The sequence below is a fragment of the Physcomitrium patens genome, chromosome 25, assembly GCF_059467195.1.
Source record: "Physcomitrium patens ecotype Gransden chromosome 25, ASM5946719v1, whole genome shotgun sequence".
Classification (NCBI taxonomy): Eukaryota; Viridiplantae; Streptophyta; class Bryopsida; order Funariales; family Funariaceae; genus Physcomitrium; species Physcomitrium patens.
The window spans coordinates 3,341,573-3,366,878 of NC_143434.1; the positions used below are offsets into that span (position 1 = coordinate 3,341,573).

General features: G+C 38.4%; 3 protein-coding genes across 7 annotated transcripts; 1 reads left to right on the forward strand and 2 right to left on the reverse strand.

Moving 5' to 3' along the window:
* Positions 1-3,111: 3,111 nt before the first annotated feature.
* On the reverse strand, positions 3,112-9,500 carry LOC112278214 (LRR receptor-like serine/threonine-protein kinase FEI 2). Of its 2 annotated transcripts, XM_024511371.3 has the most exons (15): positions 8,629-9,495; positions 8,167-8,352; positions 7,797-7,988; positions 7,261-7,396; positions 6,941-7,012; positions 6,697-6,768; positions 6,445-6,516; positions 6,079-6,150; positions 5,771-5,842; positions 5,494-5,651; positions 5,210-5,380; positions 4,713-5,045; positions 4,305-4,559; positions 3,981-4,114; positions 3,112-3,717 (listed from the first exon to the last, which is right to left on the reverse strand). In XM_024511371.3, the coding sequence occupies exons 3-15, from the start codon at positions 7,936-7,938 to the stop codon at positions 3,466-3,468; spliced, it is 1,941 nt and encodes a 646-aa protein (XP_024367139.1). In that variant the 5' UTR covers positions 7,939-7,988; positions 8,167-8,352; positions 8,629-9,495; the 3' UTR covers positions 3,112-3,465. The 2 variants fall into 2 exon arrangements, with proteins under 2 accessions (XP_024367139.1, XP_024367140.1); XM_024511372.3 differs by lacking the exon at positions 8,167-8,352 and having other exon boundaries at positions 8,629-9,500.
* A 3,533-nt stretch (positions 9,501-13,033) lies between these two features.
* Positions 13,034-20,900, forward strand: LOC112278343 (uncharacterized). 4 transcript variants are annotated; one of them, XM_024511680.3, is made up of 20 exons: positions 13,038-13,263; positions 13,854-13,904; positions 14,194-14,468; positions 14,727-14,859; positions 15,336-15,385; positions 15,564-15,653; positions 15,863-15,979; positions 16,337-16,452; positions 16,827-16,961; positions 17,310-17,445; positions 17,719-17,802; positions 18,000-18,056; positions 18,241-18,336; positions 18,508-18,638; positions 18,795-18,902; positions 19,047-19,146; positions 19,295-19,516; positions 19,712-19,785; positions 19,930-20,052; positions 20,354-20,900. In XM_024511680.3, the coding sequence occupies exons 3-20, from the start codon at positions 14,286-14,288 to the stop codon at positions 20,427-20,429; spliced, it is 2,031 nt and encodes a 676-aa protein (XP_024367448.1). In that variant the 5' UTR covers positions 13,038-13,263; positions 13,854-13,904; positions 14,194-14,285; the 3' UTR covers positions 20,430-20,900. The 4 variants fall into 4 exon arrangements, with proteins under 4 accessions (XP_024367446.1, XP_024367448.1, XP_024367447.1 ...); XM_024511679.3 differs by having other exon boundaries at positions 13,041-13,311; XM_024511678.3 differs by lacking the exon at positions 13,854-13,904 and having other exon boundaries at positions 13,034-13,311.
* Positions 20,901-21,720: 820 nt separating this feature from the next.
* On the reverse strand, positions 21,721-23,794 carry LOC112278344 (uncharacterized). Its single transcript, XM_024511682.3, has 2 exons — positions 22,719-23,794; positions 21,721-22,421 (listed from the first exon to the last, which is right to left on the reverse strand). The coding sequence occupies exons 1-2, from the start codon at positions 23,037-23,039 to the stop codon at positions 21,939-21,941; spliced, it is 804 nt and encodes a 267-aa protein (XP_024367450.1). The 5' UTR covers positions 23,040-23,794; the 3' UTR covers positions 21,721-21,938.
* Between the last annotated feature and the right edge of the window lie 1,512 nt (positions 23,795-25,306).

Below are 25,306 nucleotides of genomic sequence, written 5' to 3' on the forward strand. Positions count from 1 at the left end.
ATTTGATATAGAAGTAACACATGAAAGCAGACAAAAACAAATCAAGTACAAAATACATGTTAAGTTTACTCATGAAATGTTGTTAAGAAGTTGTAGTAATAAGTGTAAAATATTAAAGGACATGAATTACTTTTTTGTTACTGGATAATATGTGATCATATGTATTACATTACTTTATACAGCATGGGATAGAATGACCAAAAAAGTGCAAAATACATGCTACTGATTGTTCATGTAGAAGAAACAATCACACATCAAATGAATTGCTAATGTTAAAAGTTCATGTGATATACATGAAAATTCACTTAAATATAAATTACTGAAATGACTCATGTACTATGTTTTATATGTGCATATTCAAGAAGGTCGGTTTAGTAAGAAAAATAAACCATATATAAAATACAAAAAAGAGAGATTAAATAACATAAAACAATTATGATATGTTTTTTTTTAAAATATGAAAGCTAAAAAATAATATTTATTTAAAAAGATATCATTGTTTTGTTTTAAAAACAATATAGTGTAGGTATCACACTTTAACAAAGAATATATTTTGGATGGATATGTGGAGAAATATATATATATATATATTGAATAATCAATATACACAAATATAAAAATTAATAAATTAATAAATAAATAGAGGTTTTATCAGAGCTAAATTTAATTAAACATCCAAGACATGTGTCCTCATTTGAATGCTAGCAACAAGCACTTAAGAACATAAACATTTATATAGAAAATGAAGACCTTGCTCAATCTCCCAAGCCAATTCAACGTCTATTTTAAATTCCCCCAATTTCATAATTTGACTTCCTTTCATGTTTTTTTAGATTCAAATACAACCATACAATACAACAACAAAAGAAGTATAAATTAAAACTTAGTTTTGTTGTGTATTAAACCAAATGTAGTCCATACAACTCAAACCTCCCGATGTGAACATTTAAAGACATGCATTCAAGAACCAAAATATGGTTCCTTGTCCATAATAGAGCAGTATTGTGACCACCATGCAAAACCTCCTACCTAACCCTAATATCCTTAGAAACTTGAATGAAGTTTGAGGATATTCACATTAATAACTCAAAGTTGTTGCGCATTGCAAATAGAAGAAGTTGTGCTCTTGTCCATCCATTCTCTTATTTATCCATGTTTGGCGGATGATGAGGCTTAATTATGTCTTTGTTATATACCTAAGTTGTTTTATTGTATAGGTATGATACTACTATCAATATTTAAGATGTCTATAACAAACATAAAAAATTATTGGGTCTATTTCAAATATTTATTCTTTAAATTTATTGATATAATATTAACTTCAATACAAAAGAAAAAACATTAAAATAAAATGACTTTTTATTCATCAAATTTAATATATTTCAAAAAAAATAATAAAAATAGTATATTAATTATTTTATCTTAATTATATATATATTAAAATTCAAGTATGTTTATATCTAAAATAAATTTTTGTGTTGAAAATATGTTTGATCAAATGTATTCATTTAAGAGAATAGACCAACTTCTCATTTTTTCAAGTTGTCTTATATTTATTTTTATTTTTTGCTTCTTTCAATATTTATCTCTCAAATTCATACTGTGCTACCGAATTGAGGGCTATATTAACAATATGATCAAATTAAACTTAGTTCTTTGAATAAAGCACAAATATTGCATGATCAAATAGTTTAAGATTGATTATTGTATAAGGTAGGACTTAGGGCCGTTGTGTGCTCTATATTTGAATTGTATGGAATGAGATTTGACACCATGTTTTAGGAACTCTCTTCAATTCTTCATTCTATTATGTGGGTTTTCTTTACATTCTTTTTGCATCATGCATCATGAGAGTCTTTGCATTTTTTTTATTACTCTACTTAGTTGCTCATAAAGTTTTATTTGTATATGCTATAACTTTGCTTATTATAATTCCATTAGATTTTGTAAAGAAGAGAATTCAAGTTAGGATTTTTTATTTTATTTTTTCATTGTGAAGATGGTTCAAACTATTTCTATCTATAATTCATTTTAGATGGATAAATGTATAGATAGTTCAATAGACTTTAAAAAGCCATGGTGCCATTTCTAATTGATATACATAAGTAGAAAAATAAATAAATAATTTTTTATATTATATATATATAATATATACATTCATTTGTATTTTAAATATATATTTTTATATGTTTTTTAAAAAATTATATACACATATATTTTTTTATTGTAGAATATTGATATTTGATTTTTTATTTGAAGAAATATAATTTTATCTTGTTTGTATTTATATAACACTAGTAAAAACTTGTGCCATTAGGCACTAAAAAACATTATAAACTATGTGTTGTAAATTAACCTTTTGTTTGAAGGTTGATATGATGTGAAATTTATGTTGTATGCCGTTCCACTATGTTCTATGCTATTCCACGTTGTGGTGCTTCCAAGCTCCATGCCTATTAATCTTGCAATACTACTCTTAAAAAACTGTAACAATAACATGCAGATATTAATCTTAACATGCATAATCTTAACATGCAGATATTAATCTTAACATGCATAATCTTAACATGCAGATATTAATCTCTAGTTGATCAAAAATTAAGTTATTGCTTCATTGTTGATGAAAACAATGACATATACAGTCAATTAGAGATGGTTTTTGTCTCTTTGGTTTATCCAATGAATTGCAAAGTTTAATATGGTCTTTGTCTTCGAGAGGACTGGAGCATCTCTTCTTTTTTTCTTTTTTTCTTTTAATTTTTTTCTTTTTTTCCTATTGCTTGTTCTCAGTTTCTTCATTGCCCTGATTGATGCTACAAATTCTTGATTTTATGTTTTGGTAGAGAGTGCACCTGCTTTTGAAGTAATCACCTAAATTGTCAGTGGAATGTGTAAGCAGATGGTATGGTGAATAGTTTACACAAAGTTGCGTTACTAGGAGACATGTAGTATGTGAAGTCTCCAGACAACTGATCTTAGTTCTTACGTGCCCAGAGCAACGTGATTTTGGTATGTTTATCCGATGTATTTCCCCAGAAATATTAAGTGCACGTCATTCAACCAACAGTTCGTGATGGTACATACAACCTGGTGTTGCACGGTAAAGACTAATTGCGAATGTTTAAAACCACTTGGTTTGCTCATATTTTTTGTCAGAAGCTGCGAAGGTTTCATCTCTTCTTGAAGGCACGTACATGTAACCAATATAAATTGACAGTGTTACAGAAGCACTGATGATGAATTAGTTTTCTCAGGCAGGCTGTGATGAGTAGCTTCAGATAACGTAGAGGTTACAATCGATCTCTTTCTAGTTCTTTTCTAGACTGTATGTGGTGGCGATACTACATATCCAGCGTAATGAAAGTAAAATTATGGATTTGTGGTGTATACTACTGTGATGTACAAAAATAAAACACACACACACACACAAAAAAACACAAAAAAGAAGAAGGGGTGGGGATTGTTTCAGCGCTCGCGATTTTCGAGATCAGAAACAGGAGAGCTGTAAAAGTTGGTAAGTTCACTCGGAACACTTGAGAGAGTTTCGGCTTCGAGCAACTGCACAACTCTATCCATTGTAGGCCGCTCCTCCGGGTTTGGGGAAATACACTGCAACGCAACCTGCAGAATGGGCTCAATATGCTCGATTGATGTGTCTTCTAAGCAACTCTTATCCACTATTTCCTCTATTACATTATTTTTGACACAGGAAGTAGCCTGCAAAATCAGATGAAAATACCGAAAAAATCAATACGTAACAACTTGACTGTGTGTCGAAGTCGGTGCTCTGTGGATACAACTACTTGAGTTACTTACGTTGCTTTCTTTTTTTCTTTTTTTCTTTTTTTCTTTTTGTGATCAAATAAACCGAGTACACCTCAACAATATTCAAATATGTAAACATGTGGTAAGCTCATACAATTGCAAACAATTCAATTTTTCCACTGAAATTCTAGATAGTATACAACGATAACACTTACCCAAATGACTAAATTCAAATTGTTCTCAACAAGTAAAGCATCAGTGGGTCGTTTGCCGCTGATCAGCTCCAGAAGCATAACACCAAAGCTATAGACGTCACCCTTCTCCGTAGCCCGCCCACTCTGCATGTACTCTGCACAATATTGGAAATAGTTCAACAATTAGTATCATGTGGACAGCCGATATTTGATAATCGCTGGATGCATCACGCTTTCCGAGGATCTTTGAAATATTGTGTTTCTACGATTACATACCACAATTCAAAATGCAAATTCTGAACCTTCGCACATGTTAACATAGAATAACTTATGATATAAACGTGCCTGGTGCCAAATAACCAAACGTGCCAGCAACAACAGTTGTTACATGAGAGGATTCGCCTTCCAGAAGCTTCGCCAAACCAAAATCAGACACATGAGGCTCCAACTTCTCATCTAACAGAACGTTGCTGGACTTGATGCCCCGGTGAATGATTCGAGGAACACAATCGTGATGAAGATATGCAATCCCTCGGGCTGAGCCAACTGCTACATTCATTCGTATGTTCCAACTAAGACGGCCTTCACATAGCAACTTCTCTGCATCAAAGAAATTAATCTTTAATCATGACTTAGCTTCGATAATGCGCAACTAAAGTAAAAGTAAATAAAATCGAGGGTTGACTGTATGATATTGATGTAATGTGCATATAAAGTCCCAAACACCTACATGTTTTGGAAAAAAGTACCTACCGTGTAAGTTCTCGTCGAGGTTTCCCTTTGGTAAGAAGTCATAGATCAACAGGCTGGCCAAAGGAGCGTTGCAGTACCCACGAAGATTCACTAAATTTTGGTGCTTAAAGCTCCCCAGAATTCCCAACTCTTTTTCGAACAATTGTTGAGAGCTTATACCCTGTTTTCCTATCTTCTTGACAGCAAACGTGCAGCCATCATCCATGACTAAACGGTATACCGTCCCAAAGCCACCAGAACCAATAATGTCTGAATCGCCCAAGTTTTCTATGCTCTTGAATACGTCATCTCGGTTGTAAGGCAAGTCAGTATGGAACATCACCAATTTTGAACCTGCAAAACAAACATCATGGTCGACTTGGTCCATTGTTAAATGCATTGTCACATTAACATGCTTTGAGGCGAGACCAATGATAAAATATGACGTTCAGACCTAAAAAGAGAGGTCAGATAGTCGACCACAGTCAACAAAGGAAAAGTAGGGAAAGAAAAGAGACCCTCAATATTATTGCCTTGGTAAAGATTACTGGAATTCTTCTTATGGACAATGAAGGCTCCAACGCATAAAACAGCTAGTAGCAGAGAAACGCCAACAATGCCTACTGCGCTCATCAAAAGTATACTGCGCAAATCAGTTGAATGACTGCCAGTTGATGCATTCGCCATTCCTAGAATCCACCATGCAATTCTTCTCTTGTCAGAACATGCCTTCATTTTGCGGAACAATGAACGTGATTTCCTTCTACTTAGACGATCAATAAGTTGCAGAGTTCTAATATACCTGTTACTGGCAATGATTCATTAACTGAAGCTGGAGCTAGAGCTGAAGCTGGAGCAGTCTGAGTTGGTATGAGTATTGGGGCATTTGGAGTACTGGGAGGAACGCTCTGGCACAGGACCTTTACCTGGGATCCACATAGTCCCGGATTTGAAGAGAACCTGGAAATTGATAGTAAATTGCTAGTTTGATAATAGGTGTGGAGAGAAAGGCTTCAAGAATACAGCAGAAATCAAGAAAAATAACTTCAAATCATCCACGCAGGAAATCAAGTTCTTACGAGAGACTGCCGAACTTCGCCAGAACTCCGACTGCAGGTATTTTTCCGGTCAGGAAGTTGGCCGAAAGATTTCTGAACAAAGAGGTTGAAGCAAATTAAACTTCTGAATAGGTGACAACCACCAGTTTAGCTCAACGCATAACTGGTCGATGAATGTGCGAGGTCATAAAAGTTCAAGATGTGCGGTCAACATAAATATTATTATGTAATACCAGCAGATTAATAGCCATTGAGATTTTCTTATCTTATCTATATTTTTTTGAAGGGCAGGCATACTAGTGATAGCAGGAAGAAGTGGTGGCACTTACAGGAAGGAAAGCTGTGAAAGGCGCCCAATAGCTTGAGGAATGCTTCCCATCAAGCCGTTATTAGAAATATCCCTGAAAATGAACATAACATATTTAGGATTACACACGTAATGTAAATGCTGAATTGAGAATTGAATATAAATCTTCTTTTTAGTATTGACCCTTATCTGGCGCCACACCCCACATCCGGCACAATACTTTTGAATTGGCACATTCAATGTTCAACATTTTATTGCGAAAAACTTTTGTGACTAAATAAAGTGGCATGATTCTCTGAGTAGTGCAATACGAAGAACCAGTTATGAGTAGAGCAAATAAAAGCAAAGGCGTCTTGACAGGAGTATTCACAGGACTAGGATCACTCACAAGATTTTGAGGCGCTGCAGCTTTCCGAACTCATCTGGAATGTTACCTATTAAAAAATTTCCTTGCAAGTACCTGAACGAAAGAATTAATGTGGTGAAATTAATTGTTTTCGCACTGTCCTCCCACAACCAGATTTTGACCTTTATAAAGACAAGATTTTGCATCTGCAACTCCTTACACTACAAACCTATTGCATATTCATTCCTTGACGAAACCATTCTACTGCTAGCAAAATGAGATCAAGATATTTACAGTGCTTTAAGATTGACGCAGTTGCCTATGTCCTTTGGAATGCTGCCGAACAAATTATTGTGGTGAAGGCCACTGATAAACACCAAGAGAGTTGTATTATTCAGCTGAAGATAAGAGGAAGTCGAAACTATATTCTGCTCTCAACGTTTCACGGCTGGAAGCTAAACAAACCGTATGGAGGTGTGAACAAGAGCAAGAAGGTCAATGCGCTTAGGTAGATATCAAACAAATCTAATAAACTTACATCCTGCGCAGCTGGTCAAGCTTCCCAATTTTCGATGATATGATTCCTCGCAAGTTCCGACGAGAGATGTTTCTACACACAGTACAAGATGACGAGGATGATTTCCGAGGGGAATATTTTCGCATGAGATTTTGAAGAAAAGTTGTAGCTAATCTCTGTCAAATAATCAAGCTCTCAGTCTCTATCAGGATACTAGATGGTAGACATAATCGTTGAACAATGAGTAAATTCTTATTCGCAAAGAAGAGTTGAAGAGCTTTGTAATGATCCATAGAATTAGACATGTGATAGGGGGTTACCACATTGGTAGCTGCACTTACAGTATATATACCCGGTCGCTTTTAGGGAGACATGTAACCCCCAACCACAAACATGGATTAGGGTGGGATTCATTCCAGCTCGAAAGTGTGCGATTTGCATTTAACAGACTCCGCTTGAAGGATAGCAACGCTTCACCTGAAGATTAAACAGAATTCTGAAATTCACATTGAAATCATCGCTCAAATATTCTCAATTGAATTCTACACAGAGCTGCACAATGGACTGCAATGCCCTCTAAACAAGATGACCAGACTTCACATAGAAAAGGTACTAAGTAACAAAATTTAGAAATGGTGCTCAGACAGAGTGCAGAGTGTCCCTCTAAAAGTAACCATCAGGGACGGAAGCAAGAAATTGTATTGCAATACAGGTAGCTTGAAGATAAGAATTAAATAAGTGAGACTCTTCAAATCCGATAACAATGAAAGAATTACATCCCATCTTCAACAGGAAAATGTATTGTTGTTAAAACAGGCATACTCTGAAGAAAGCAATGTAACCAGTCAAAGAGATTCTAGTTCTTTGGAGATTTTACCATCTGGTGACAATGCGGAAGTAGGAATGTGTAGGACCGAAGTTACCAACAACAAACAAACACAGCTCCATAAGCTCAAGTTTCTCATGAAGTAGCATCTCTTGCTATTTAGGTGAGAGACTAAACTCTCTTTGTCGAACATCTCACGTTGAAACCCTTGCCGTCAGTGGTTTGGATTTAAATGGTTATTTCCTGTAGTTTGAAGGCAAATATTTAGAGCGAGAAAACAAGAGCCAAGCTTCTCTATGCATAAAATTATTTCTCAGAAGATCACCATCCCAGTCCAACGGCTGGATACTAAAGCTAGTTCTGATAGTGAAGCCGAATTTAACACGCTGCAGACACTGATATGAAAACTTTGGCATCAAACCTCCCACAGGTTCGCAAAGATGGATTGCAGGCTCTACTGCTTCGAAGTTGTAACCGACAACACCGACTTAGCGCCCCCAGGCAAAACAGGAGCGAGCTGCATCCTTTTTCTCGTCGCCCCTAAGTACTACGTTCTGATGGAGTGAAAGCACTACGTGACAGAAAATCCAATACCTCCCTTCCAACGCTTTTAAAGTGAGATAATGCCCCCAAATTGAGAATGGGAAATAGAGGTGCTCGAATCAGAATCCTGAAGAAAGCTTAAAATACTAGCAATGTAAAATACTCCAGTTGTTCTTAGTTTCTGAGAAAATGATTACAAAGTAGCCGGGTGCCTGCTCTCAACGCAAACATAAACATCCGTTTCGTGTTTCTCCAAGTTCTCCATCTTATATAGTAATTCAGAACTTATCAGAGATTTTGAACCAGAAGGCTATCTTGTCAAGGATTATTGTAAACTCACCAGATCGGCTCGAAGTCACAGCTCACAAGTTCAAGCTCCTTGAAAGGATAGACCAAATTGTGGCTCACACCCAGCTATACCAATTTGAGTTCGAGAAGGTTTAGAAACATTTTTAGTTCAATAGTAATATACTGTGGAGTCCTAGACGACCATAGCAAAGCCTTTGTCCTACTCCCTAGGCTTGTTAAGATATGATACAATCATGCTAAGCGGGCAATTTCCAGTGGCTATGCTGCACAGAGACAAAAACAGTTGATCCGTTGATTTGCTGTCTGAGTCTCGGTTGAGCGCAACTAGCATTTGTCTACTATGAGTTTTTCAATGAATTCGTAGTAAGGAATGCAATGATGCGCATTATTCTTCCGACCACAAACATTTGACAAGTCCTTCGATATCGTATCATGAATGCCCGTTGAAGCCACCGCTAACTGACGCACTGTCAACAAGATTCAGAAAAAGTTAACGCGAAGACATGTGACTAGCATCCCCAGTTAACTACCTCCCTTAGTGTCAAATCTACGGACCCCATTATCAAATTCTGCTACTACTAAATCATCAGTACAGACCTGTTATCCAACAATACCAAACTCGGCGCACTAATCTGTATCGCAATGAGTATTGAACAAAAGCATTTAACGAAAGCATATTCTACCACTGACTGCAGAACCCCAGGAAATAAGCTTCGATCACACAGCGAAGATTACGCAGCCACTAAAAATTTGTACAGAAAAAGTGCAAAAGCACTTCGAACTACGTGAAAGAATCCTCGTCGAGAAATCTCCACTTGCGCTCAAAAATGCGAAGAATGCGAAACCACAACCACTCTCTTCGGTCTTGGCGTCACATGGCACAAAACCACGCAGCACAAGATCACACAAAGTAAAAATACCTAGCATCCCGTCAAGAAGGTGGAGAAACTCAATGACAACAACCAAAAGGATCCTTCATCCGACATGCACATAATGTGTCAACACTGATGCGACAAAACATGAGGGGCTCAGTAAAAGTTGGACAGATCCTTTTTTTCTCCAGGTTGCCTTTATCTCGATCGCTCACGTGGTGAGAGGCTAAGCCAAAAAAGCTGCACTGTAATCTCCTGTAACGACAAATCCCAATGCCGATACAAATTCATATGTCCATGGACAGCAGAGTCACAGCGTACATTAAGAATCGATAACAACACCAACACACCTCTTAAAACTGCTCTTCAAAGGCCTATCTCACTAATCTCATGAACTTTACGTGTAAGGTGACAACTAGAGATAGGTAAGAGCCTGCCTGCAAGGTTCGGAGCGTTGTCGAGAGGCTGTACAGGCATGGCGTTAGAGGCGAGGAAAGTGTGGCGCCGCTAAAATTGCAACGGCAACGTAGTGTGCGGACACATATGTGAAACATATGTATTTATGGTATTCCCTTTGTTAATTAATATCAATTGTTGTAGGAAAAAATATTATATATCAAAAGTTATTAATCATAAGAGGCAGGGAGTTTAAGGCAAGATGAAAATAAATCTTGTGAGGGCTCTGCAATCTTGGTTGGTGGCTTCAGCTATGGTGGCCACGTGACTTTGCTTTGTCCAATCATGTGTAGCCACATGGCCATGTGGCCTTGCCTTTCCCAATTACAAATACCATATAACCTTATCAACCATGTAGCATTTGTTAATTACTTTTATTAGTTAATAAAATCTAACAAAATTAAATTAATTAATATTTTGTATATTAATTAACATGGAAAACACTGTATGTACATAATATTTTTTAAAAAACTTGAAAAATATTTAGAAAAATATATTTAAATATCATTTGTAATATTTGAGTATTTGCAATAACAAAAAAATTCTAAAGATCAATTGGAAAAACATGAAAGTAAATCATCTTCTAAGAAGAATGTAATGTATTCAATCAATGATAGGATTTGTTTTTTTGAGAACGAACTTATTACAAATATTCTGAAGTAAATTTCACAATTATATTTGTGTGTCACAAATATAAATATACATAAATATATAAAAAACTATAAAACAATATTCTACCTATTTAAAAAATATTAGAGGTGTTGAATTGTTTTAGTTGTTAAATAAAGCAATTTACAAACAACAACAACAAAAAAACAAAAAAAACCAAAACCAAAATCTTTACCTCAATTTTAAGAAATAATCATCTGATTTTATTTTCATTCATGAAAATACTATAGTTTTATTATAATAATCGTGTTTATAACATTAGTTTAATAAATTCAATTCCTACAAGGAATTTTAAAATTAGAATATATGAACAAATGCATATTATAATAATATTTATAACAATAATTTTTATCTAATCATTTGTAGTTTATTTGGCAATATATAGAAAACTTATACAAATATAGATATACTAGATAATGCACATCTATGTAAATAAAAGATTGAATAGTAGTGGATTAAAATGTTTGTTGGTAAAATAACAATACATCATCTATTTTTTTGGAAGATTCAAAAAATTTACAAAAAAATGCTTTAATGGTAGATGAAAATTAAAACTTTGTTAGCACATTTTTAATACTTTGATATACATGGTATATTATCTTCTAATTACATACTATTAACCAGTAATTTCAATAATTTCATATTATAATATACATCATGGTATCTATGATTTTTATGATATATATATATATATATATATATATATATATATATAATTCATTATTAATACTTTTGATTAATAAAGACAATGCAAAACAATAGTAGTCATATAGAATCAGCTAAAATAATTAATTAAATCACACAATAATGAATGTAGTTGTTAACAAATAAATAATAAAATGTGTTTTTATTACATTAAATGTTATAAAATATGCTGTTTAGATTATAGATATGTACATATATAAATAGAAAATATAAATAAAAATATATATTCTATTAGACCTTATTTTTTATGAATTAAAATTATGTAATATTTTGAGGGAGTTGTTAAAGCCACGCCATCTCTTGCCATCTTATCAATAGTTCGGTCCATCTCTTGTTCTCAGTCTCTTGCTTCTTGTTCCCAATCCCTTGCCCCTTGTTCCCACCCCTGTTTCTTGTTCCATATCTCCTATCTCTTATTCTTAGCCCTCCCTTGTCTCCTCTAGGCCCTTGTTCCAAGACTGGGGGATGAAGAAGGAGTCTATAAGATTATTATAATATAACATTCAATAACTAAAAACATATAAATTATCAAAATTTATTTCAATAAATTTTTATAAATAAAGTTAGATCTTTGCTCTCATATTTACTTTATATTCATTTCAATTTAATTTGTAAATAATCCATATTCTTTTACTTTTCTAAATGCCATTATTTAATTTAAATAATTATGTAATATTTAATTTAAATAATCAAAAACAAATATAAAGAAACTTGAAATGTATATTTGAAAATCCCCCTCCCCTCCAATTATAGAACAAGAGACTTACAAGGGGGGAGGTTGGAAATATGGGATGGAAGACATGAAATAAAAATGGGATTGCGGGACTAGGGACTGGGAAGTGGAGACTGAGATGGAGATAGAAGGAACTAATCATGAGATAGCAAGAGAGGGTGTGGCTTTAATAAATTTAACAACTCCCTATTTTTAATATCCAAATATTATTCAATATGTAATATGTGTGTTTATATATATATAGTATATATATATATATATATATATATATGTGGTCCATAGCATTAAAAAGGATTACACATTTTTAAAATATTTTTAAAAAAATTTATTTAAAAGAATATATATAGCTTGATACATCCTAATTTTAAGGTTATACATATATCATTATTATTATGAACATACTTAAATTTTTTGTACAAGGAGGTTGAAATGTTTTAAATTTACAGCAGAGTATAACAACTAACGACACCCTCACAGTGCTCAATCCCAAAACAGAGAAAAATAAAACCCAAAAGAACCAATAAAAGAATTAAAGATTTGCTGGATGAATTTTGGTTAGGTGTGTTAGTTTTTTTGTGAATCTAAAGTCGAAGGTCATCGTAGGATACAAAAAGCAAGCACAAAAGCAACACAAATTCATCGAAGGAAGGAAGGAACGAAGGAAGGCAGGAAGGAAGGTGGAGGGGGAGATGGGCCGGGCTGGGGTTCGAAACGGGGATGGAAAAGGGAGAGGGGAATGGGACACGTAAGCACGCGGGAGACGTGGCGTGCCACGAGGTGCGGTCCCGATGGATGTGGTGCCCTTCTGAGGCGATAGGGCGCCAAAATTCTGGCGGCATGACCGGCTCGGGGGCTCGACTTGGGGGGGGATTAACTACGATGCCACGTCATCTCTACCTCTGTGCCACATCAGCAAATTAAAAAGAAGAAGCAGGGGAGATCGTGACCGAGTGAGGGCCCCACGACAACAGCAGCAGCAGCAGCAACCCGGCGGCAGATCAACATTGTAAGCAAGTCTTGGAAGAAATCTCGGTGGAGCACCCGTTGCGCAAAATCCCCTCGTTCGGTGGCACTGAGGGACTCGCCGCATCTCCGATTGCTTCCCATCAATCCCGTGTTTCGGTCGCAGTTGGGGATGATGTTCCAAGACTGGTAGGTAAAGCCGCAGTCACTTAGCAGGAGGAGGAGACGTAGGAGGAGGAGGACGGCGGGAGCTCGAGCTTGGTTTCACGTGAGCGTCGCCTTTGATCGCATGCTTTGATCTCAGGGCAATTCATTCGTGAGTTATACTCGTTTTTTTCCGCGGCTTGTGATGCGTGGGTTTTGGGTTTCGACGAGAGTTTTTTCTGGCGAAATGGGTTCTAGGGTTGTGAATGGAGTTTGAAGGAATTTGTAGGGGGTGTATGAGCCGTGATTGTTTCTGTGTCTATCGGTGACCGATGGGTAGGGGCAGCGGAATTCGCTTGAATTGTGTGAGAATTCTCGTGGAGCTGGCTTTTTTTTGGTGTTGTAAGTAGCGTAGGTTTTCGGGACTCCTGTGGATTAGTGAACGAGTTCAGGTTATTTTCGCTCCATGTTTCAGGTTGTTGAACTCCGGTTTGCTTCTGTAGTTGCCGAATGATGTTCGCTGTAGCTCCAATTCTTCACCTCAGTTTTATTTTTTTGAACTAGTAAGAGGATTTGCGTTTTTTCTGTTGTGAAGGATCATTGAGTTGGTTCTGTTTGGGTAACGCTTTTTTGAGTTGCTGTAAAAGAGAAGAGAAGAGTCAGTTTTAGCGTCACAATTGAAGTGCGGTTCTTTTTACATTAGCCGCAACACAGTGTTGTGCAGGAAGAATCGTGTGGCACAAGGTGGAGGGAATTAGGGAATAGGTATGATTTGCGTAGTCTTTTGAAAAAATATCATGATGTTGACCCCGAAGGCCTTGATTTTCTTAGGGCGTCATAGGTCAAATTTAGGTTATGTAAACAGTGCGCAAAGTCGTCTAACTGGTCTGTATATTTTAGTAATGAGTTAAAAGAGTATCAGTTTGAAAGGCGTTTGCTTCTGCAGTTGAGGGGAAAAACGAAGTGAGAAAAGGAGAAACTTGTATTCATAATTTAATTTGTTCTCATTTACCCCACATGGATGAATCTGAATGTATTGTTGTTCTCAAAACAGGGATGTTGCTGTGCGACTTGAGAAGATATTTCAAGTTCTTGAAGGGTTAACTTCTTACAGAAGCGGAGGTTTTTGGTGCATGCTTGTGCACAATGGCTGTGCTTAGCAAGCATCAGCAACGGGTTGTGACTTTAGCATTTGTAGGAGGAGGTGCCTTCGTGGGCGGGAGGGTTTTACATCTAAATATCAAAAGATTTCAGAAGGAGCAAGCTGCCCTATGTGAAACACATGCCAGATCTGCTGCTCAACAAGCTTTGCAGCCCCGAAAGGCCAAGGTTGGTATTTCACGGGAAGGATCTTGGGCACATGACTGATCTTTTTAGCACTTGGATTTAATATCAGCTCACCCCCACCTGAATTTTAATGCCTTCTTTATCAATCAGCTTTTCTTTCTCTGTATTTTCCCTCTATGATTTATTTACTATACAAGAATCCTTAAACACTATTGACTGATGAAGAACGGGTACATGCATCATTGTCGGCAATTGCCAATGGTGCTCTTTAACTTTGTTTTTGATTATCGCCCTGTTCAGGTTGCAGTAAATGCTTTATTTGCAAAGCGGTTACAAGAGATTCTGCGAATATGTATGCCCTCATTTACGTCCAAGGAAGCTGTCTTAGTTATTATACAGTCTTGCCTTCTTGTTAGCCGGACCCTTTTAACAGGTTTGTCTCTCCTTTTATTTTACTTTCCTTTTCTTTATCATTGTAATTATTAATTCCATTAAAAAAACTTTTTGGTGGGAGTGGAGGGGCAATAAGATATGGAGGGGGTTTAAGTATTTCCAATTGTTTTTCACCATTGTGTATATACTCTATTATCCAAGTATTATGGAGCAGATTTTTGAGAGCTCGTGCTCCTAATTAGTGCTCAATATGATCAAATTGGTAACCTTGTACATGTTCTAGAGGGGTTTTATCCATGTCAATGATCATCTTTGGGACATTAAGGTCGAAAACTGTTTTCATCGTTTGTTGTTGTCAGAATTTGGGCGAGTGTTTCTTTTTTGCAAACAAGATCTTCATAAGGAAATGTACATTATCAGGACGATGATATAGTTTTTGACGTCAGTGACACATGACTAGAGTAACTGCTATCACTGAAGTCCTGATGTACATGTCTGGGTTTTGTGTTTCGACAGATTACATCTCTGGTTTAGAAGGTATCTCTGGCCAGTCAGTTATAAATCAGGTAAGTATCTGATGGTCATTTTATTCATTTATTTATTTATTTTTACCTTAATATAGTTCCTCAGGGGCGGTCACTTTCTGCTACATTATGTTTATCGGTAGGGTTCTAAACGAAGTGAAGTAATGCGAGTTGTAAGGTGGAGTTGTGTTATTTCTAAAGAGCAACTGTAACGTGTCAGGATTGGCCGCTCTTTGCGACGAATCTTGCAGCCTTTGCTTGGGCGGCTGTTCCTGCAGCACTGGTCAACAGCGGTTTGAAATATATGCAGGTAAAGGTCGATTTTGGTTGAAATAATTTCTCTGCATAGATCTTGATATACTGGGGCTGTAACCTGATGGTGGGCTACATTGCTCTTGCTTTTGTTTGGAGCACTCAAGCGTGAATTTTGCCAACAATTGGTCCTATAGTTTTTTTGATTCTCTTGAGTTGTTGAATCATGCATATGTGGTTTTGAAAAAGGCATATTGTTGTATGCAGGCATTAATTAGCCTTGCTTTCCAGCAGCGGCTCACTGAGCACTTGCATGACTGTTATTTGTCAAATCGTGTGTATTACGTGGCATCCACTCTACGCGGCCTTTCAAATGCAGACCAAGTACGTTTCGCTAATTGGTAGCGCTTATTTTATGTGTCTGAACTGCTCAAATTGTTACGAGTTTCAGGGTTTTCAGTTCACAGAAACGTGGGATATGTAAGGATTGGGAGTTAACGTTGTAACTTTGAACAGAGGCAGAACAAGCTTTTTCCGTCTTCACTTCAAGAGTCCCTCGATGCTAGAACATGATTTGTCGTTTCGTGTTATTTGTGAAAATCGATTGATCGTAGTTCACAATCTACTTTACTAAGTCTTTTTGTTTGTTTCTTTGGGGAAACAGTGTTCATTGTTTAAAACAGTCTACTTCTGATTTGTGGGCCCTACATCCTCAGTTTAGCTTGTGTTTTTTTCCTGCAGCGTATTACTGAAGATGTACAGAAATTCTCTTCTGCAATTAGCGAGCTTTTCTCCTATACTTTCAAACCTATGTTGGATATTATTCTCTTCACACGCTCTCTTGCTAGAACCATAGGGTAAGTTTCATGTTCTCTTTAAGTTATTATCTTCGAAGAGCAAGTGACATGGAATGTATTTCTTTTTCAGATGCAACATTCTCACTACATTTCTGGGTCACCAGCATTATAATTCGTTTCCTTTTCGTTGTAGTGTTAGAAGCAAAATTCAAATATAATGTGATTTTTCTCCCGCACCTCTTTAGAGGAAAAAAAAACGATATTTTATGGCAGTAGAAGTATGTAGTTTTTGCCGTGAACGAGAGTATAATTCTGTTGAATTTGAAGGATTTTTTCGCATTTCATGAATAATCCAGAATTTTATCCATGCAAATAGCAGGTATTTTGTTTGTAAAGCACATGTATGTTTCATTTATGTGCTGCATGTCATGCAGGTACAAAGGACAGTTCGCTTTGTACGCTTATTTTCTACTTACATCAGCATTTTTACGCTCTATTAGCCCTCCTCTGGCTTTAATGACAGCTCAGGAAGCTGCTCTTGCTGGAAATTTCAGAAACGCGCATCAAAGGTAAAGTATTTTTCGTTTCATTGGTTGTTACCCGAGCTAGGAATACTACCAACTTGATTGCGGTACTTTAAGCCAAGACTTAGTTTGATCACGATGCACTTCAGGATATTAGTGCATTGGTTGAAGTACTAGTTGTCGATATCCTAACTTCGACTTTGTCTTTATCTATCTGTAAGTTGGATTTAAGTATTAATTCTGTTAAGTATACCGGTGCTGAAAATATCAACACCATCGTTGCAGTATGACACCTTGAAAATGTTAAGGACGATTGTACGCTCTTTTCATGAGTGACCTTGAGTCGAGTTTTGACTGCACTTGTATTCTTGTATTTGTGCTTGTATTGATTAGGATTGTTTCCCATGCGGAGGAGATAGCATTTAATGACCCACCAGGTGGAGATACAGAGCGGATGATACTAAATGACCATTTGAACCGATACATGCGCCACTCCCGACTTTCATCATTCCAAAAATTCATTCAACAGGTTCTTGCCAGTTCGTTATCTTCTGTCATTCTAGGGATACATAAGAGATGGAACATTTTGAACTCTTTTGAAATCCACTCTCTAGATCTAGTATTTCGGGATCTTTCCGTGAGTTGACTTCCACACGTTGATTCATATTGAATTTGAAATACTGTTTCAGTAGGGTTGCGTTCGAGTGCGTGCTGTTTTATTTGTACAGTTGTGTATATGCCGGGGTTTCTTAAGTGGATTATCGAGAAGATCTTATGCATTATTTTTCTCAACACGATGCAGGTGGCAGATGGATTTACTATCAAGTACACTGCCTCTGTTATTGGACTACTTGTGTATGCTGCACCTCTGTACTACAGCAAGGAGGTGAGTCTGACAGCGGTTATTTTGTAAGTAACAGAAAAATTCTTAAGTATCAAAAGAAATCTAGTACAATTTGCAGAGGCTTGGGAGGCTGATACAGAAGTATGAATCTTATTTTTAGATGTATCTGAATGTGTAGCTTTTGATTATTGTAATTGAAGTATTTGTACTTTTGACTAACATTCGGTTCTTCTTTGCAGACAAGAGACTCTAAGCAGCTGACTGGTGATTATATCCGTTCTATGCGCCTTATGATGGTAAACTTCACTTGGACAGGAAACAAATAGAATGAGATGTGTTTTCACTTCATCTTGGGATAAAGACTATGTTTGTAAAGAAGGTTTTGTTTTCTGTCGTTTCTACCAGTTTATTGGGGTCTACAAATTCCTGTGCATTATATCAAGTATTGAAATGATTCGATGTTGGGTTTGCATTGTGTAGAACACCTCGTCTGCAATTGGGCAGCTCGTTTTAGTTTACAAAAGAGTAACAGCGCTTGCTGGCCATACCTCCAGGGTGTCTGAGCTTCTTGAATCAGTAAGCTTTTTCCATCACATTGTGGTACTTCTCTTACAAGGTTATGGTCTACACTATGGAGTAGCACCAGGAAAGCTTCTTTTGTTGACGACGTAACTTTTTTCTTTTTCTTTTTGCTAGCTCCCCCGTTTTTTACGGAAATTAACTATATTGATCTGAATGTTTTAACAGGTAAAGCAGTTGAGTACAAAAGAGGGTCGTGAAAATCGTGCCCATGCTCTGCAGAAGATGGTGGAGACCAATGATCCAGATAAGATTGCAACATACATTACGCCACAGCTTAAGTATGGTCCCTCTATTGAGTAAGTTCATACTCCTCTTGCCATTTGTTTTAGCTAGACATGAAGTTGGTAAATATAATAATCTTAAGAATAATTTGAGCAAAAAGATAATAAAAATAAAAATAAAAATAAAAATCACCTATTCTATGACTGAAATTAACTGATTTTTGGTGACAGGTTCAAGAACGTTTCTCTTTATTCCCCAGATGGAGCGATGTTGGTTCGTGACTTGAGCTTTTCGGTGCCGACAGGCCAATCAACTATTATTATGGGACCAAACGGCAGGTATTGACTTATTAAATCTGGCTTTCGAATAATAATAATAAACATCATTGTAATAACACTTATTATTATTGTAGCATTTCGCTTTCTGTCACAGTACGTGTTCAAGTTTCCATGGCTGACTGTCATATGTTTGCTGTTGTACAGTGGTAAGTCTTCGTTATTCCGTGTTCTTGCGGAACTTTGGCCTCTGCAGAGTGGTGTCATCAGTCGACCACCTCGAGGAGAAATTTTTTACCTTTCTCAGGTTATTATATTCTGATTATTTACCATGGTAGAGGTCTCTTTGGCCTTGAAAAGTAGGGCGTTACTATTTTCAATTACAGGGGAACTTGTTATTTCTGGTAGGGATGTGTGCGCCAAAGGTTTGAGCTAACTGACCGTGATCGTTGCAGAGACCTTACCTTGTGCGAGGAACATTGAGAGATCAAGTGCGGTATCCAACACCCCCTTTGTCTGTTTCAAGGGCTACCAAAGGAAAGAAATGGTCCAGCTCTGCATCATTGCAATCTCTCAAGCACACAAATCATCCAGATGATAATCGAGTGTTGGATGCATTGGATGCAACAGAGATCGGATATCTGGTTCATCGTGGAGATGGGCTTGACCAGTTGCAGGTTCCTAATTCCTCTTCCTTTCAATGCAAGCATTTCAGGCCGTGTTTTTGGTCATTCTCAAGTTCATGACATGGAGCATAGTAATTTGAAGGAGTGAAAAAACTTGATTCAGGCATGGAGAAGAGTAAATTCTTAATGTTTTGTTCTTTCTGCATGTCATTTCCTCTGAATGTTGGATTTTAATCTGCACCTCAGAATTGGGAGGAGACTTTGTCTGGTGGCGAAAAGCAGCGACTGGCAGTTGCTCGAGTTCTATACCACAACCCCAGGTATTTACAAAGCTCAGTGTCAATTCGAAACTACTGGATTGCTTATGCTTTTGGTTACTTACGTCTTGGTCCTGTATCATTCATAGGTACTGCCCTTTGCATCTCGTTCGTTGGTTTTGTAATGCGTAGTTTCTCGTGGGACAGGTATGCTGTGCTGGATGAATGCACATCAGCAGTGAGTGCAGATGGGGAAGAAAACCTGTACAAGAATTTGCGTGGGAGTGGTATTACCTTGCTTTCAATAGCCCATCGTCCTGCTCTTAAGAAGTAAGCCTTCTCAACATTTCTGTAAATGGCACCATCAAGCTGCCATGATTTGTGGACTTTAATACTTCATGTATGCGTTGGGTCTTTCAGTGCACATCTAAGTCAATATTAAATGCAATTCTGACCAGATGAGGGTTCAAAATTAATATCTTGGTTGTTATCGTCAATACTGTCCAAAAGAAATATTTAGCGTTGCAAGTTGATCAGTTTCTTTTGTAAAAAATCTTTGTTTCTCGTCTTCACCTGCTCTAGTGGACTGAATTTCCTTTTGTTCCTGCTTACGTATCGTTCCTGACTGCAGGTATCACTCAGCAATGTTGTGTCTGGACGGCAGCAAATCTGGCTGCGGTTGGAAATATGAGAGGCTGGACAATTAGACATTGTCGTTTTCCTAATATTCCTTCGTAGTTGACGATATTTTTTCCTGTAGTTGAAGATTAAACCGACCAGCATACATGTTGAAGATTTGTTCAAGCTTAAGAGGAACCGTACAGCCTTCTTCACAAAATCCAAATTCCCTGAGAAGGATATGAACGCTTTTCTTCTCCGTAAGCAATTCTTTTGTACTTGTATGGAACTTTGGAGCCTTACGTATAGTTTGCAATAATCATAGAATGCGATCTTGTAAGTTTGAGTCGTGCAGAATCCTCACAATCGTATCCCCCTCGTAGGTGGTCCATTTTATACATTCATTGTAGGTTGTCATCATTTTAAGTTAATCCCTCACCAGATACACACATACCTTAATTTCTTTTTGTAGCTCTTGTACAGCACTCTGTTGACAGGATCTAGTTTTTGTTATGCATCTTAACATTATAAGTCAGAAATTGCAATTACAGTTGTGACGACCCCTTATCCCAATCATGCCCTTCATCTGTGGAATCTTCTAGTGATAGAGACACATCACTTGATGCTTTGAAGCAGGGTATTTTTCTGTCGGTACTTGTGTTGAACTTCAGATACGTCGAATGTGGTCTTACTATTTCTTAATAGCCGGACATGTATGCAGAATGCGAGCTTTTCCCATTCCAGTTCTGCAGGATATGACTTGGGAGTTATAATTACTTGAAATGTAGATAAGGGTTCGCTGGAAAAGAGAGACCAGAAGTTTGACCCCGAGGAACTGGGCAAGCTCATAGCTCGGGGACAACGTTGAGGATGAAAACATATTTTTGAACAGCAAAAATGCGAAAACGAATCAATAGGTATACAGTAATATTGACATACTCTAGTAGGGAACTACTTACAAAATTGGTGGATGTATGGAGCACAATAAAGAAATTTGACAATCATTTCTGAAACAGTATTTAAGAAAAATGAAGTGTCAAAACATCCAAGAATTTGCACAAATCTCTCCAATAAACATGTTGGTTTTGGGTTGTATATCATGTATGATGACACTGAACCATGTGAACTTAGTGTGGATAAGGAAGAGATGCGCGTTAATATGCATGTTCTACGTAAAACTAGACGAATCTTGGTTGCTGGAAAATATTTAACTACCGATTAAGCGTCTTAACGTCCTGACATGAAATCAAAGCGCTAATCATATGCACACAGTGGTGATGAAGCCCTATTTTCACTAATTCTGATACAGTCCTCGGTTACCCTTAAAAACCTCTTCTAGCCCCAACAAATTACGGAGACAGCACAATTGAAACAACTGCATGAAAATGGATGATCAATTACACGAGAGAAACTTTTCCTCCAGAGAGTATCAATAAGTGACATTCTGATATCCAGGCTTGTAAGAAGATTTCAATGCAAATACTGATGTGCCGCTTGTGCCGACTAGCTCTAGTATTGATTATAGTACACTCTCGTCTGTCTGAAATCATCCGTAAAGGGCTGAAACCCGAAGGGAAATCCATTGAAACCAGCTGCGGTTATTCCCCATTAAAAGGAATCACACCAGACATCCATAAAACCGGCATTGGCGGTGCTGTTTTGTTCCTCATTATGAGAGAGTAGTCATTCACAATACCGCGCGGTTTATCTGCGTGTTTCAGCCAGCACTCGCCAAATTTGTGCTCGTAACCATCTGGAGACGAACACCCTTTCTTCTCCGGGCAGAACACCCAGACATTGCACTTTCGCTGGCTTGACTTCGCGTACGCAGCCTGCTGTGAGCATGCCTTGCAACAGTCCGCAGCAGAGTTCACATGATGGGTTAAACCCCACCGCACAGCAACTCCACCGAAGTCAGTTTTCAGCTCTGGTTGGCACTTTTCCGGAGTGAGAGTCCGCTGAATTCTACCAATTGGGTCATCTACTACTGCTGGTGGGCGTTGCCCTGTTTCCAACTCTTTCTGATCTTCCAGCTCATCCTTCTCATCCTTCTCGATGTTCTTCGCGGCTTGAATCTCATTCTGCAGATGAAATTTTGTCAAAATTCCTTCACTAATTGCGTTACCATTAAATGCAAGTCGTTCCACGTTCACACAATCATCGAACTTTTCCTGATCATAATCCTACAGAATCATGCGGACTAAGAACAAAATGAGACACTCCTTACTCACATGATGAGTGAAAATTGACGAGAAACTATTGGGGCTTCAAAGTGGAAGCCAGTCCTCTTCGAAACTCTTGAACTACTTTGCAATGAAATACCTTAATGAGTGGAAAATTCAAAAGGAGCTTGCACAAGGATCAAGAGTTAGTCCAACCTTCTCCTGATCGGCCATTGCTAGCTCCGCTTCGATGTCTTTTATTCGCAATATCAGTACCAGAGGAGCTGCTTGACGGCGCAATTCGATAAGGGCTTTTCTATATTCCTCATCCTTTGTTGTAGGTTTCGCTTTCTGTATTCTATAAGGATTCAAGCTTTTCAAGCAATCCGGCAGGGGCGTGGATCCTTGCGACGAAGACTCGACCAAGAGACTGAGCACATACACTGTCACCACCACATGAACCATGGCGCAAAGCACCACCGTAACTCTCTTACAAGTTCGCGACGAGTCTACAGAATTAGCCATGGCCTCCCTCATCGTTGTCAAATTTTCCTTTGGTAACAAATAAATTCACTCTTCGAGACATGCAATTCGAACTGTTCCTTCCGCAATCGTGCCCTCATCTACTGCGCGTTTCTTGCTAGACCACAGCTATAAGGGATAGGAACCCAAACATAGACATCTCAAGACGCAAACTTCTCGTTGCTTTTTTCTCGCACAAGCTGCTGCAGAAAGACGTTCTGTATTTGGTAATACCGCGATGTTCCGCACTATGTTTCAAGTGCAATCGCACGCTCCAATACTCAGACCCTGTCCTCTCTTTCGAGCAAATATACATTCGAGCGAGCAGTAGTCACCCAAATCACCTCTCCGCCTGCTTGCCTGCCTGCCTGCCTGTCTCCCCGAAGACCAGTAGCGCGCTTAGAGTCTCCAACAGCACAGAGCACACTGCAATCGTCCCTTGTAGAGTGAAGCACGTCGCGATTCCAACCAATACAGAAACATTCCTCAAGCAATCGTTGCCATCGCAACTATCGACGACAAGCACCTTCTCCAATAAATACTCTGACAACGAGCCTCTTCTATCTGTTCCCAATTCCGACCAATCATGCAACTATCAGTAACGAAAAGCTGCTATTGAACTCCAGCGACAAGAGCACGCAGCCACTCGATCTCCCAAACTCCATCAAACTCCTAAACATCTCCATTCCCTCTCATCATCGATCATCGCCTGTACTGTGACCTTCACGATCTAATTCTAGCCTCAGTACATGGCATCCATTGCCTCGGCGGTTTCAGACAATAACTCAAACTCAGTTTTCCGAGCATTTATGCGTTAACTGAGCACTGCTGAATATGTTGGATCACAAGAAGGAATCCATGGGAGTCGGGATTCCATATTCGAACAGGGCATGGAGTCCATTTCCGGGTTTGGCAATCCCAGCACCGAAAACGTTGGGGGGGAACAGTTGGCGAGGCCTCGGATTGGAAACGAGACGAGCCGAGATACCTGGTTGGCTAAATTTACACCCGAAATCTGGGGAAGACGCAACCGTCGCCTCGAAGTTTCCACCCCGGGATAGTGCTTGGGTCTTATAGCTCCTCGCAGCGCCCAAAGTTGTAAACCCACGAAGTGCTCCACTCTCCCATAACCAGTAAATGTGTTGCGACGCAAAAGCGAGCTCATCCAAAACGCTCATCCAGAATCTGTGTACCTCTCCTCCCCACTACATGATCAGGCATAGAACATACGTCGCAAGGTAATGTACCCGAATGAAACATTCTCCGCACCCCACACATGATGCAAACCACGAAATCCACCACCACTACGACTTTCACCAACTAGTGGACATCTCGATACAGCAACTAAGTGCAAAAAAAAAACCTGCGTCCCCACCATCACCACCACCACCACCACCACCATATTCATCCCCTCGCTTTCAACGCATGTCCAGCTCGTGATTGGAAAAGCGCAGCAGAGCATCATTCGCGTTGGGCAGCAAAGAGTGGCCCGTTCAGCTTTTACGCAGCAGGCACTGGCAAACTCCGTCAAGGAATTACTGACGCAACCTCAGTGACCCATGTGCTCTTCGCTCTCGCTGCTTTTACCCCCGTCGCGACTGATCGTCGCCCATCACTCGCTCTGCGTAGTTCCCCACTGCGAGGAGTTTGCCTGTCGCGATGTGATCGAGCTCCAGCGTCGTCGTCGTCGTCGTTGTGGTCGCGATGCTATGCGAGGCGCTAGAATTGAGCTCCTCCTTCTCCTCGCAATCAAGCCAATTGGGTGCCGGGTTAGCCGAGATCAGTTCGGGGAAGCGTCGTGAATCGAGTCTTGTGCGATTGCTTGACTGCTGACCCCGTCGGTTTTGGCCGCTACCCCAACTGCTGTTTGGGAATCATTAACCCCCCACGGTCCAGGTCAGCGTCCACGCCAGCTTTCCACGTCTGTTTCGGTCACCCTCCACGTCAGCCTTCCGAGATTCCGGCGCCAGACACATGATCTTTCTTGTCCACACACACACTTTATTATTATTATTATTATTCTTCTCTTTCTGATTTTCCTTCTCGTGTTTGGAATAGTAAAAGCAGAATTATGTCATAGTCAAGAGTCGGTCGTAAAGCCATGTTAAAGGACATTCCATTTCGTGGGTTTGGTTCTCTCTCCACATCCATTCCTCTCAGACCATGAGAATTTACCAGTTGTGGGTCACTGGCTTGTCTTTTCACGTTGTCGTGGGGCCATGTATGAATGAATATCTCATTATTTCACTCCTTTGCTTTTAATGTGTTTCCTAGTTCCTGTG

Bases quoted from the DNA above. Each gene is read 5' to 3' on its own strand.
- LOC112278214 (XM_024511372.3), bottom strand. From the start codon at position 7,938: ATGTTCGACAAAGAGAGTTTAGTCTCTCACCTAAATAGCAAGAGATGC. The intron at 6,517-6,696 runs GTAAATATCTTG...TCTTTCGTTCAG, and splicing joins TGCGTCAATCTTAAAGCACT to GTACTTGCAAGGAAATTTTT. The intron at 4,115-4,304 runs GCACGTTTATAT...AATATTGTGCAG, and splicing joins GTTTGGTTATTTGGCACCAG to AGTACATGCAGAGTGGGCGG.
- LOC112278343 (XM_024511678.3), top strand. From the start codon at position 14,286: ATGGCTGTGCTTAGCAAGCATCAGCAACGGGTTGTGACTTTAGCATTT. The intron at 19,147-19,294 runs GTTATTATATTC...TGATCGTTGCAG, and splicing joins AAATTTTTTACCTTTCTCAG to AGACCTTACCTTGTGCGAGG. The intron at 20,053-20,353 runs GTAAGCCTTCTC...TCCTGACTGCAG, and splicing joins CATCGTCCTGCTCTTAAGAA to GTATCACTCAGCAATGTTGT.
- LOC112278344 (XM_024511682.3), bottom strand. From the start codon at position 23,039: ATGAGGGAGGCCATGGCTAATTCTGTAGACTCGTCGCGAACTTGTAAG. The intron at 22,422-22,718 runs GTTGGACTAACT...TTTCATCTGCAG, and splicing joins CAATGGCCGATCAGGAGAAG to AATGAGATTCAAGCCGCGAA.